Below are 14,190 nucleotides of genomic sequence, written 5' to 3'. Positions count from 1 at the left end.
TTCAGTTGTTCTGGTTAAGTTTCTATTTCTGACAAAGCAAACAGAAAGTAAACTCCAGCCTCTCCCTGACTGGTTAAATTGGTGTTTTCTCCTGCGGAGCCTCATTCCTTCAGACTGACGTCCTGCAGTCAAACATGTTTACGTGTCTCTGAGCTCAGGTTGAGACGTTTCAGGATTACCTCTGACAGAAACGCTGGAAAGCTTCAAAATCAAGACATTCCTCAAAGTGATTTGAAACAGCTGGATCATGAGGTGAGTGATGGGAAATATCTGAGATTTTTCTAAAATATGAATCTCTCACTGGGTTCACTTGACCTTTCTCACCTCTGTACTTGTTTTCTTGTGGTCCTGGATTTATCTCATTCTTAGAGAAAATTGCGTGAGTTTAGGTACAGCAGGTCAAAGGTCAGGCTAAAGCTAACAGAGATGATACTCTTCTCGAGTTGTTCAACAGTTCCAATTTATCCTTTTTATTTTCATCACTTGATGATCCTGAACCATTTCTGTCCTTTCCAACGATGGAACAGTAGTTTGTCCTGTAACCGGTGGGTTGTGGGTTTGAAACCGCCATCCGTCTGCCTCTGTCTTAGTGTCCATGTGAAGACGCTTCACTCGCCTTGCCTGCAGGTGGAGGTCACAGTTCTTCGGTCAGATCAGGGTAGCTGTAGCTACCATGTAGCTCACCACCATCAGTGTCTGAGTGTGAATGATGACTGTAGTGTGAAGCGTTGGAGTCCTCTGGACTTGATGAAGCGCCTAAACAGTGCAAGTCATTTACTTTACTTCTTCATGTTTCCCTGCAATCATTATTTTATTCTCTCTGAACAGATTAACTTTGTCTTCATGATTTGCCAGCAGCTCTACAGAGACTTCAGAGTCCAGGCTGAACGCGCTGCAGAGCCACTTCACCTGGGAGCTCCAACCCTCCAGGTCCAAACAGACCTACCTCCGGGACGCACTGGGAGACATCAGCACTGAGGAGGGGAACTTCTGGCTGGGTCACGTCTACAACCTGCTGGGCTTCATCCAGTACCAGCTGGGCTCCTCTGAAGACGCCCTGAACCTCTTCAACCGGGCCGCTGAGACCTTCCAGAGGCAGAAAAACGCTGATGAAGGTCCCTGGTTGATGGTGAACTTTGGGAATCTGGCCTGGCTGCACCATCACCTGGGAGAAGATGAGAAGAGTGAAGACTACCTGTCAAAGGTCGACGGTCTGATGAGGAAATACCCAGCTCCACCTGAGTTAGAGCGCCACCCAGAGGTCTTAGCTGAGAAGGCCTGGACCCTGATGAAGTTTGATAAAGAGAAGAAGCTGGAGGCTGCAGAGCTCTTCCAGAGAGCCATCGAGATGCAGCCGGACACCGTGGAGTGGCAGAGCAGCTACGCCATACTATCAACAGAGTTCCTCACAGACAACTTACAGAAGCTGAACGCTGACCGGCTGGAGATGCTGAGATCTGCCAACGAACAGGACCCAGATGACTTATGCATTGCTGCTCTTTATCTGGAGGCCAGAGCTGCAAACGGAGAAATCGTCCATGGTGAAGCTCGAGTTTTGGCTGGAAAGCTGAAAGAGAAACCTGTCAACAGCTACAGCGGAATCAGCCCATTGCTGCGTCTGAACAAAAGGTTTAAACTGGAAGACGACGCTGAAGAATCTCCAGATGAAGCTCTGAATCAAACCCAACAGCAAAGATCTGATGCAGAGAGTCTCACAAAGAAGATCCTTTCTAAGGACTACAGAACTGACAGCAACGAGATCAACGGAGCAATCAGACTCTGGGAGGAAGTGATTCATAATGATCCTCAACCCAAACTTGAAGATAAAATCACTTTGGCGTCCATACATGCAAAGCTAGACGCAAAGAAAGCTGAGCAGATTTACAAAGAGCTGCTGGAACAAAGACAAGATCTGGATCTAGCAAGAAAACAGATGCTTTACAACGTCTACGCCAAACATTTATTCTTTATGAAAAATAACAGCTGCGAGTCAACTGAGTACCACATGAGGGCAGCAGAGATCCAAGAAGAGTCAAAATATCGACATTCCAGCATCACAGAACTGGAGAAGACCTTAACAAGAGAAACTTCCAGAAGAAACGGAGACGCTGATCTGTGCAAACGCATCAAAGAGCTTCTGGCCAGACTGGGAATTCAACCTGCAACCCAGAACCACTGAATGTGATCAGAACACATTCTTAAACTATTTCACATTAGCATCAAATATAAGCGGAATAATTTAGATAAGTAAGTTGTTTTCATATCTATGAATGGGTCTTCTTCTGTAACTTGATTTTTTGCTAAATAAAAGTTGGAGTTTAACCTTCTTGTTCTTTCATTACTTCCTTGAATTTTAAATTTAAAAAATAAATACACAGCTCCACCTAGAGGCCACTGCTGAGATGACCTGGACTGATGTTTGATGGCGCATCAGAAAAAAAAATGACTATTTTTATTGAACAGCCTAAACACTTAACATGTTAGTGTAAATCATGACGACAGCAGACAAATAAAATAAGTTTCAAGATACAGTTTGTATCTTTGAACGATGCTACAGTTTAAAATTTACCCTACTGTCTATTTTTTTCTGTTGTAGTTTGCTTCGTGTGATTCTGCTGGGGGATAACATTATGTTCTGTTCTGTTTTTAATTTTGAAAATGTTGTTTTAAAGCTTCCATAAGGCGGGAATGTTTTCCTGACTGGTTTATCAGTTTTGCTCATAAACTCCAGAAATAAAGACCCTGAGCTGCAAACTGTTCCTGCTCCGTTCCCCCAGCAGAACCCGACCGGTACCGCTCAGACCCGGGGTCTCCAGGTGAGGTCCAGCAGTCTCTAGTCTACCTGGACACAGCGACTAGCTCGAGCTAGCTGAGCTAACCGGAAGCTACCAACGCAACTGCTTCCTGTTTTACCGGCGGTAAAATGCAGCCTGCTGCTGCCACCTGCTGGACAGAAGTGAAATCCCAGCAGAACATAACAGACCCAGAACAATTCAAAGCATTTCTCTGCTGAACAGAAATCTAACTTTTGTAAAATAACACTTGAGTATCATCAATAAGGACCATTTTTCTGGGCGTCTTTTTGTCAAACCGTTTGTGTTGTGAACATCTTGATTCTGTTCTTTTCTTTGTTACAGCTTGTTAACAAAAGAAAATCGAGGCAAAAATATTTTTAAGACTTCAAAACCAGAAAGCTGAATGTGCTTTAATTTTTTTCCTAAAACAGAAATAAAAAAATATTAGATTTTTCCTTGTTAATTATAAATGTAATATAATTTCTGCAGTTGCAATATATTTAAAATGGTTTTATTTTCATCTCTGAATTAGACTATTAATGACCAGCCATCCCAAATAATTGTTCATCAACACCTTGCTTAAATTTGATTTATAGCAAAAATTTTAATCAAACATCTTCTGACAAAATCTGATCCACATCTAGAAATCTTTGAGAAATGTTTTGAAAATATTCTTATCCGAGGTTAAACCTTTTACAAACAGACATCTAATCAAACATCAGAGCCCATCGTCATCTGAACATTGATTCATGTGTGACAGCAGCTGCTGAAGAGTCTGCATTCATTCTGAGCTGTGATTGGACAATCAGCCTTTATGAAAGCTTTAAAACATAAACTGTCATGTTGGGTTTAACGTTCTTTGCCCACATGCAGAAACACTCAGAGAGAGACTGGTGTAAAAGTTCAAAAGGGTTTATTTTTCTTATTCACAAAAAACTCAGAACTGGTAGTTGGACTTGGGCTTCAATAAAGGGTTCCGGGTTCAGCCACTCACTGAGGGAGAGAGATATGGTGAGTTCAGGATCAGCGAATCAACTCAGTTGAACTGGTTCTGAAGCTCTTACTTGTGGGAGTCGGGGTCCGAACAGAGGAGGAGGAGGAAGGCCAGGCACCAGGAGGTGGGTATGTCCAAAGGCGACAGCTGGGCAGAGAGTCAGAGGGTGGACAGGTTGTGCTTAGACCGCACGGAGAAGTAATGGAGCTGACTGCCAACTGAGGACTGCACCGGTAAGTAACTGGGAAGATGATGGTGAGGCTCGGGCTCCCAGTTAGAACTCTCACGGCGCCTCTGGAGGATTCCTTCCAAAGAGGGGATGGCTCGAGTTCTCCTGAAGGCTTCCTGGAAAAAGGATCACAAAGGAAGTTTTAGATCTCCAAACAACTCCAATTTCAACAAGTGTACTCAGCGAAACAACTCTTGAGGGCTCAGTGTACCAGTTCAGGCAAACACTCTGGCGAAGATGTGCTGGCAGTCAGCTGCTCATATACTCCACCAGGAGATGGCAATTCCCCACAGGTGCGTCTGGTTAGGACCTGCCGGCACGCCCTCCAAGAACCAGCTGTCATCAGGCGCCCTCTGGTGGATGATCTGAAAAGAACCCACCAGCCTGGTACCTAACATAAACATTCATTTTCTCTATGCTTTTATCTTTGCAAGCTCATTTAGCCCTGCTCCCTTTCTGCTGCGTTCATTGGGCCAGAGATAGATCAGTCCATCACACACACACACACACACACACACACCCCTGAGAGAAATATATGGAGACCCGTTTACCTCACAGTCGTGTGTTTGGACTGAAGTCTTGAATCCTGAAAGCCACATGGAAACTTTACAAATGAACCCAGGATATTTCTAAAAGTACAACCATATCAGTCACACAGAGCAGGTCAGATTAACTTTAGTTTCAAAAACAAATAAATGGCATCAAGTTCATGATACATGATGTAAATTTTAACCATAAACTTTCTGGGACATTTTTAGTTAAACATGGAGGCCAGAAGCAGCTGAAGCAAAAAGACTGAAACATTTTGAATCCAGATTCTGATCCACTTTCTTTCTTCTGATTTTCTGGTTTAAACTTGATCAACATTTCTGATGTCTGTAGGAAAAACTCCTGCTTGGTTTCGATATGGATATTTGATAAGGAGTCACATGAACAGCTGCTGGTTCACTCAGCAGTTAAAAAGGTCCCAGTCATGTTGTCCCTATAAACCAGGGGTCTCAAACTCCAGCCCTGGAGGCCCTGGAGGCCCTGGAGGCCCGCTGCCCTGAAACCTTTAGATGAGCCTCTGCTGCACCACCTGAATAGAATAATCAGGTCACTAAGGTTCTGGAGAACTGATCCACACCAGGAGGAGGTGATGAAGCCGTTTCATTCCAGCGTTTTGTACCTGTTACTCAGTATTTGAGTAACTTTTTTACCAAATACTTTTTACTTTTACTTTAGTAATTTCTTGGACGGATACTTTTTACTTTTACTTGAATAAAAATATGTTGAAGTAGTTCTACTTTTACTTAGTAGCTGCCTAGAAAGGTATGTAGGCAGCTGACCGGCTAACCAGCTAGTGCAAGTTGCAAACTGTTGACACAAAATATGATTTGGTAAAATTTAATCAGAAACAGGAATGAACATAAAAAAAGAAGAAAAAAAAACTGATTTCAGAAAAATAAATAAATCAAATGTAGCAAAGAAAACAAAGAAACTGATTTGATCAAAAATCTATTTCAGCAAAAAATAAAAATACAGAGAAAAACAAAATGAGATTTAACAAGAACTAAACAGCTAGCCAGTGTGGGGAAGTTTTACCAAATACTTTTTTACTCTTACTTGAGTCATTTCTTGGATGACTAGTTTTTAATTTTACCTGAGTAAAAATATGAAGTAGTACTACACTTGAGTACAATATTTGGGTACTCTGCACTTCTGGCTAGTTCTAGTACTTAAAGCAAACTAGACTGTTAAGTAGATCAGCAGTGGTATGGAGCAAAATTGGGGTCAAAAAGTTTTGCAAAAAAAAAAATTTGATATTGTGAAAAAAAAGAACTGTAAAGCAGCTATTTAAGAAAAAAAGACTGAAAGAGACATAAAATAAATACTTGAAATGGAAAAAAGAAAGTTTGAGACTGAAAAAAGATTTTAAAAAAAAATCTTGAAACTGTTGACATGTTTTCTCATTTGTTTGTTTTCCTGTTGGTTTATTGCGTGTCGCATCACGTGAAATGTCTAACTTAACCCACCTTTGTCAAATAAAATGTGTGTCCTTCTTACACAGATGTGACATTTATCGCTGTGCCAAAAGTGAATCTGCTAACAAACTAAAAAAAAATGATTTAAAACTGAAAAAAGTTTCTACAATGAAAAAAAATCTTCAAACTAAAACATAATTTGAAACTGAAAGTTTTGGGGAAAAAGTTTCTAAATCTGCAAACGAAAAAATAATTTGAAAAAAGTTCAGAACTACTTTTCAGATTCATATTTACTTTTCAGCAGAGCCTCAGAACTGACAGGGTGTTTAATCATGACAACACTTAGAAACAAACCCAAAACTAAGGTTTAAGTTTTCTTCTGTAAAAACACTCATCTGCCTAAAGATATGCTAAATAATAACTAAAATGTGAAGATGATGGTTTTAGCTGTACAACCTTATGTAGATGACTCAGTATTAATACATTTTATTTAAACGCATTTATTAACAAAGAACCCGTACAAACAAGATAAACCATCAGAAAGTTAGACAGTGCAGAGTAAGAAGATTTGAAAAGATGAGTTTTTAGGCATTTTTTTAGTTTCCCGAAACAGGAAGAAAAAATTGAAAAGGGAAAAACATAAACAAGATCAATTTTATTATCAAAAAAGATCAAATTCAGTATTTACAAACAAATCATTTGATTGAAAAAGAAAACAAAAAATATTAAAAATCTGAGGTTTTCTGTGAAAACAAAAAGACTCTTGAAGGTTTTCTGTTTATAAAACGATGGCGAGCGTTTCCGCCACCATCTGGATCGCCCTGAGGGGATCGACGACGTCTTTCAGTTTGTCCTTCCTCAGAACCCAATCTGGTGCAAACCTGAACGACACAAAAATATGGAGCTAAATTAGTCCCAACATTCACAGTAAGATTTGCATCGTGTTGTACAGAACAGCGAATAATATCGTACATTAACAAATCTTCTTTTACGCTTATTACGTCTTATTGCACACATGCAGATTTTACTGTACGCTTTGTGAATCTTTCTGACACTAATTTAGCTCCACAGAAAACAGCATTTTAGTTTCCACAGAACCAAAAGTCCTGTTTGGGTTTGTACAGATCCGATGCTGCCTACTTTGGTGGCGGTTTGGATTTGCGCGGCGTTGGCGGAACAAAGAAGCTCCCGTTGATCGAGGCGTTGATTCTCTGCCTGGTGATGCTGCGCTCTTCGTCCATTTTGTGTTTCCGCGCGGTGAGCCGGTAGATGCTGCGTATCCGGTCCAAAACTTTAGGCAGCTTCACCACCTCCTGAGGGGAAATAGATTAAATTTAAATGTTTTCGTAAGGATTAGTGGGAAAGATTTTTTTGTCTGCTTCAGACCTGAGCGCGGCGCTCGTCCTGCAGCAGCAGAGCGAGAAGGAAGCAGGCTTTGGTGAAGATGCTGCCGCCCTTTTCGGCCACCTTGTCCCCGGCTTTCTCCCGGTATTTCTGCAGTAAATCCAGCAGCGTTTCCAGGGAGTTTTCCACCGAATACACCGCCTCTATGGTCAGGTGGTACTGAGGGGAAATACACATTTGAGTGTTAATAATTAGATTTGAACCATCTTCTCTGATTGATCTCTGATGAAATAAATTAATTAATCACATGACAAATTAAAACAAGCTCAATAATTTATATTTTTTTCTTCTTTCTACCAAAAACAGGATGACAAAAGTCTTCAGTCTGCTGCTTTGGTCTCAACCAAATCTTTTTTTGAAGGGCATTTTTGTTTACACAGACTTCATAATTCATATTATTTGTTGTTTCCGTTTTGTTTATTCATTTTGGATATCTTAAAATGTCTTCCAGTTCATCAGAATTTAAAGTTTATTGATCTCTGAGACCATTATATTTAAGGATGCACCAATATGAAAATTTGGTCCATCAGATATTAATATTACTGTTCTTGCTGATATTATATAATATATTTCTCTACTTTTTTTGACACCTTTGAAAAAACAAACGATCATAAACAGACAGAAACAAGATGTCTGTTTATGATCGTTGTATTTATCAGCCCAATGCAGACATGTTAAAAAAATTACTAGTAACGACCGATACTGATGTTGGTGCTGATATATTGTGATTATATTCCTTAAACAGTCTCAAAACAACAACAATATTATCGTTTATTGCAAAAACTTCTGGGACAATTTATCGTCCTTTTAAGGCCTGAAACAGTTAGATAGATACACTAATAACAGCTTATAGTACTTTAATTATTACTTAATGTATGACTATTAGAGATTTTTTAAGCACCAAAAATACTTTATTTTAGCCTTGTTGGTCTTTAATTTGCATTTGCCACATGTACTACCAACATCTTCCACCAGAGGGCGCAGTTCAAAAAAAGGATTCAATACAGGAGGGCTTTATGAAAAGTACAACTAGAGCCTGTTTTTGTAAAACCAATAAAATTAAGGGAAAAAAACCTGAAAGATTAAGTTGGTAAATTTCAATCAGCTTTTGTAAACAGGTTGAGATTTGTATAAAAATGAAAGATATTCAGTCAGAAAAGCATCGATGTTATGAACCGGAGACGTCAGTTGTACCTTGGAGAGGTTGAGGAGGATCTGGACGGAGAAGGTGATGACCTCCATGCAGGGTCCGCTCCGGTTGCAGCTGCGTATCAGCGTGAAGATGACACCGGTGGCGTCGCTTCCCACCAGCCGCTCGCAGCACTCTGGCGACAGCCTGGTGGCGGCCTCTGCATAAAAAACGTTTCCATCACCACTCAGCCGACAGCAGCGAGCGAAAACAATCCAGTCCTGGTCTTACCGAGGTTCTTCAGGGCCTCCAGGATGAAGGAGAAGTGTTTGTATCGGAGGAGATACTCCAGCGCAGAAGAGGTTTTGTTGCAGAGTTTGTCTTCCTCTCGTACTTCAGCAGAGATTTTGCGCAAGCGGAGCCTCAGCTTCACGAGTAAATATTTCCTTAATATTGATGAAGTACTTGTTCCACTGGCAGATTATTTCACGTATGATATGGGACTAAATGTCTTGTTATAGATTAACTTAATCTGCCAATGGAGCGAGTACTTTTCCATCAATATTAAGGAAATATGGACTTAAAACAAGCTCATATCTTGATGAAGTTACTTGTGGTTTTATCTTATTCAAAAATACTTTATTAATCCCACAGGGAAATTAAATGCTGTTGTAGTTCATTAATTTTTATTTCAAGTGGACTAATATTTGTGATAGGAAGTTTACCAAAAATACTTGGTAAGATTTTTTTGTTTTTGCAGTGTAGCTCAAACATATCCCTTTATTTATATTTTCTAAATGTGAAGTTGAAGAATAATCCAATTAAAATACCAAAATTTCCACATAACTTTATATTTTGGTTCGTCTGATTATGTAATTTTTAAATATGAAATTATTGATAATTTGATTAGTTACTCAGTACTTGAGTAGACTTTTACCAAATAAAATGTTACTATTACTTTAGTAATGTCTTGGACAGCTACTTTTTACTTTTAATTGAGTACAATTTTTAGTTTCAAAAACATCTGGACTGTAACATCACTAATCAGCAGCTAGGTGATGGAGTTGCCTGTCACCTAGCAACCCCAGCTTGTTACCCAGCAATCCCAGCAGAGGTCCACCTTTTACCCAGGAACCCAAGCTGAGCTCCAGCACATTTGGTCAGCTGGTTTTACTGTTGTGTGTGCTGTACAATGGCTGCTGGAAAAGACAAATGTTTTGTTGTTGGCATACTATTCAGAAAACACTTGCTGCATCCTTGTTAGTTGTGCAGGAGGCTCCACTAATGCTTTTCAAAGATGTACGGTTGTATAATAAAACCAAGTACAGTGGACGCCCCCGTTTGCAGTTCAATATTTGCAGATTTCAGAATTCACGTCTAAGATTTTCTAAATAAAATGCAGCCTGGGAAGTCTTTGGCTAGTTTGGCTAAAAGTAATGACAGTTGACATACTTTTAGCCAATCCAGGAGCGCCTTTCATTTTCCTTGTCGCTGATTGGTTGAGCCAACCAGAGCTGAGATAAGTAAGACTGTAGATGTTAGCTTCTGCGGTTATGCTAACACCATTTCCACTGTAATGCATATTAAGGTACATCTGGTGTTTGACCTTTAAAAATCGACACTGATAAGCATTTTTAGAACAGGAATCAAATATTTAAAGATTTCAGCAATAGCCCCAGGGTGGAATATAAATCCAGTGTAAATGGAGATCGCTTGTTTCTGGCTGGAAGGCAGAGATGTTATGAGACTCTGTAACTGTTGTCACAATAACTGTTGGTTTATTTTCATCTTGTCACATTTACTGAAGGATTATAACTACAAATAAGAGTAGATAGTCAATAGGACAATCTGAATCCTTCAAGGAGAAACTGTGTTTTATCTCTGAAAATCAGAAGAATGAAAAACAGACAGCTGCCATAACAGGAAGGCGTCTCCATGTTTATCCTGCTACCAAACCAGGGTATCGATTACACTGTGATTGATGATGAGATCAGTGCCGAGAAGTTCCTGAGCTTGGTCAAAGACCGCCGCAAAACATAAGTTAATACTGCAAAATTCTTGCTTGGTTGACATCTGTGGATATGAGGTTTTCACAATAAAAATGTGAAAGTGGTGCTTTAATTTTGTGTTTAATCAGTAATTAAAGCACTAAACTTTGCTTCTAGTCCTTGAAAGTTATTGATATTTAAACTGAACAGTTCTGTGATAACGTGTAATTTAATTTTGATTAGAAGATTAAAATGTGGAAAAAGTTTTCTACAGTAGAAACCGGATAAAAAATACACACATTTATTTTCTCACTAGAAACTATTTATAATAAGAAGTACATTGTGCCTTTAAAAAGCTAACAAAAACATACTGAAAATATAGATTACAACATTCTTTGTTTTAACTGACAGCCATCTTGGCAGGCAGTTGCTATGACAACAATAAACAAACCACAATACTAGTACATTACAACTTTCACTCATTTACAATTTTTGAGTTTTAAGCCTGATATTAACAACGAGGCTTAATCAATCCTAACCAACTTTCAACAAGATTTATAAATCAATAGTTTTAGTTTTTATATTTTACTTTTCATATTGTTTACATCGATTTATTATAAATTTTCTTTCCCACTCTCTTTTTCCACAATACAGAAGAAAATAAATGTTTGACTAAACAAGCAAAATTAACTTCCAAATGTTTAGATATTGAAAAAAGTTCTATAGATTATCATATATGGCCCGTGTGTCAAACTCAAGGCCCGAGGGCCAAATCTGGCCCGCCATAGCTTTTTATGTGGCCCTCTAGACTCCAAATCATAGCAATGGGCCCCTCCAGTTTTTACAAATAACCGCAAAATTCACACAACAATCAACAGATCCCCTCATGTTTCCTGAGTTTATCAACATGTTTTCTGAGTTTATCAACATTTTTCTGAGTTTATCAACATTTTTCTGAGTTTATCAACATGTTTTCTGAGTTTATCAACATTTTTCTGAGTTTATCAACATGTTTTCTGAGTTTATCAACATGTTTTCTGAGTTTATCAACATTTTTCTGAGTTTATCAACATGTTTTCTGAGTTTATTAACATTTTTTCTCAAAATTGTCCATAAACATTTGGGTTCAAGTGCCTGCTGTCTCAGCCTGACCTGATGTCAAGTTATAGTCCATGACCGATAGAGAGATTAATAAAAGGTCACATTTAACATCATATTTTAGCGCAAATATTGTAAAAAATTCCTTACAGATATTTCTAACTTAGCGCCACAAAATCTGTGTTGATTGCAGAAAAGCACAAAAACAATCCTGGATGAACTGATTAGTGTGAAAAGATGTTCAATATTACGTTATTGTAAGAAAAACGCATTGATGCTGAAACACCTATTTATTGATATTTTAACAGTTTAATTGGTTTTTATCAATATGTTCTGGTGCAACAGGCCCTTTATGAACATTCAGGTTTTTGATCTGGCCCAAAACAGAAATGAGTTTGGATAAAAACGACTGAATCATGGACTATTTTGAATGTAAACAAGAATGAAGAGTGAGATATTTGGTGGTGGAATGATGTCACACCGCCAGCAAAGGAAGATTCTGTGATGTCACTGGCGATGCAGTCTGTGATGTCATCAACTGCAGAATTGTATGTGACACAATTCTGCATATTTTTCATTGCTTGCAATATCACTGACTAGCTCAGACGTGCGCAAAGCTCTTTCCAAACGACGGTTCAAGTAATTTACGGCGACAGATTTTGGCTAAAGGATTTGAGGTAGAAATGTTTCACCAATTTGAGAAATACCGCAACAGGATGATGGGACTCCAGGCAAGAACGGGAGTCTGGCAAAACCCCCAAGGCAGCTTCGCTCCTGCACACTTGGATATTTTACACGGGGAAACCCAAAGACTGGACTCCAGTCTGGAAATGTCCCATAAGATCGCGTCCCTGCAAGACAATGAGAAACGTCTGCAGGAAGAATTGGCTCAGCTCAAAAATTCATATAGTGAACTCAGCTGTAAATATAATAGTGACGTTTCTGGACTTAAGCAAGACGTGGAGAGATATCGGCAGGAGGCGAGACGTGAGAAAGACGCCAATATAGAGAGAGAGAGAGAGCATCTGAACCTAGTCAACAATCTGAGAGCTGAGAAGGAAGAGCTCTTCCAGAGAATGGCAAGAAAGATCATAATTCTAAGAAACAGGGACAGACAGATGTTCCATGAACTGGATCGGGTTCATGTTTCACATGAGGAGCTTAAATGTAGATATAGAAACGACATACTGGAGTTACAGCAGCAGGTGGAGACTTACCAGCAGAAAATAAGGCAGGACCAAATGGCTCTTTTACAGAGACAAAAGGCAGAAAAGCTTATTTGGGATATTAACCGATCTGCGCTGCAACAACTTGAAAAACTTCAGCAGCAGGTAAAGGAGGAGAGAAAAACACATCTGGAGACAGTAGAGAAGGCCAAGGCGAGTCTGGACCACCTGAGATCTGAATATGCCGTCCTCCAAAATAACGCAACAACAGAGATTAAAATCCTGCAAGACAGAGAAAGCAGTGCCCAGGCAGACCTGGAGAAGGTAAACGGTTTGTACCTGCAGCTCAAATGTCAGTATGAAAATGAAGTCACTGCATTTAAACATGACGCAGAGAAATACCAGCTGGAAATAAGTTGCTTGAAAAATGATTTACAAAGAGCGAAAGAGGATCTACTGCTGCTGAGAGCTGAGGAAGACGGTTTCCAAAAAAAAGACATCACAGTTTCCCAAGAGAAGGAGGAAGACTTACAGGACCAAGTGGACCCAGTTGATGTCGTAAGTGAAAAGGTTTCTCCAGAGGAGAAAATCTTAGGAGAACCGTTATCAGGTTGTTCCACAGACCCAGAATCCTCAGAAGAGACTAAGATCACTGGAGAAACCGTCCTGGAGGATTTGGACAATCCGGATGTTAAAATCATGCAGGACGGTAAGAAGAAAAAGTCTAAAATGTCTTTTTGGAAAAAATTACGGAAGACTCTGAGATGGCAGAAGCCAAAAGAAAAATAAAACAGTGAAGACAATCCAGAACATGTCTAATGTTCTGGATTATGATGATATTCAGAGAAGGAGAAAGACGAGCAAGAGAGGAAAGAGGACTCAAACTCATGGAGGTTGTAGCCTCTGTGTACGGGGCGCCAGGCCACGCTCCGTCAAATTTAAAACGTTAAAGTTTTATCCCCCATTGACAAACTAGAAAATAGATCCCTTCCCAACTCAATTGGAAAAAACGTGGGCAGCACGGTGGTGCAGCGGTTAGCGCTGCGTCTTCACAGACACCATCTGTGTGGAGTTTGCATGGTCTCCCCGTGTTTGCGTGGGTTTTCTCCGGGTGCTCCGGTTCCCCCCACATCTCCTAAAACATGTAGGTCAGGTCAGTTGGTCACTGCAAATTGCCCCCAAAGATTTGAAGAAACCCCAAACACATGTGCAGCTTTATTGTTAAACTTTATAATTAATTGAATTAGCCGAACGTTAGCCCTGTTCCCTTCGCTGCTTTAGCGCCGCAGCAACACTGGGCTCAATTTTTATAGCAACGTATTGATTTAAGAGTTAAAATGTCTTCATTTAATAGTAATGATTTCTGTTTATTTCCACTGTACTTGTGCTTTTATGGTTTGTCCTTTAGTTTCTACTCACTTTT

The 14,190-nt window shown here is 39.5% G+C and overlaps 2 protein-coding genes across 3 annotated transcripts; one reads left to right on the top strand and one right to left on the bottom strand.

Annotated features, from left to right (window-relative positions):
• The first annotated feature begins 220 nt into the window (after window positions 1-220).
• Window positions 221-2,322, top strand: LOC116725268 (interferon-induced protein with tetratricopeptide repeats 2-like). Of its 2 annotated transcripts, none has more exons than XM_032571209.1 (2): window positions 221-252; window positions 859-2,322. In XM_032571209.1, the coding sequence occupies exons 1-2, from the start codon at window positions 248-250 to the stop codon at window positions 2,177-2,179; spliced, it is 1,326 nt and encodes a 441-aa protein (XP_032427100.1). In that variant the 5' UTR covers window positions 221-247; the 3' UTR covers window positions 2,180-2,322. The 2 variants fall into 2 exon arrangements, with proteins under 2 accessions (XP_032427100.1, XP_032427099.1); XM_032571208.1 differs by having other exon boundaries at window positions 856-2,322.
• A 4,377-nt stretch (window positions 2,323-6,699) lies between these two features.
• On the bottom strand, window positions 6,700-11,677 carry LOC116725915 (abnormal spindle-like microcephaly-associated protein homolog). Its single transcript, XM_032572325.1, has 6 exons — window positions 11,656-11,677; window positions 8,807-8,980; window positions 8,581-8,735; window positions 7,369-7,545; window positions 7,123-7,295; window positions 6,700-6,863 (listed from the first exon to the last, which is right to left on the bottom strand). Exons 1-6 carry the CDS (start codon window positions 11,675-11,677, stop codon window positions 6,761-6,763), a joined length of 804 nt encoding a protein of 267 aa, XP_032428216.1. The 3' UTR covers window positions 6,700-6,760.
• Between the last annotated feature and the right edge of the window lie 2,513 nt (window positions 11,678-14,190).

The sequence above is a fragment of the Xiphophorus hellerii genome, chromosome 9 (genome assembly GCF_003331165.1).
Source record: "Xiphophorus hellerii strain 12219 chromosome 9, Xiphophorus_hellerii-4.1, whole genome shotgun sequence".
NCBI classification, from domain to species: Eukaryota; Metazoa; Chordata; class Actinopteri; order Cyprinodontiformes; family Poeciliidae; genus Xiphophorus; species Xiphophorus hellerii.
The sequence above is the reverse complement of the archived record's forward strand: the minus strand, read 5'-3'. Positions and strand labels throughout refer to the sequence as shown.

Excerpts from the sequence above, each read along its gene's own strand:
- LOC116725915 (XM_032572325.1), bottom strand. The coding sequence starts at position 11,677 with ATGGACTATAACTTGACATCAG. Across the intron at positions 8,736-8,806 it reads GGAGGCCCTGAAGAACCTCG|AGGCCGCCACCAGGCTGTCG; the intron begins GTAAGACCAGGA and ends TTTTTTATGCAG. Across the intron at positions 7,546-8,580 it reads TCCTCCTCAACCTCTCCAAG|TACCACCTGACCATAGAGGC; the intron begins GTACAACTGACG and ends ATTTCCCCTCAG.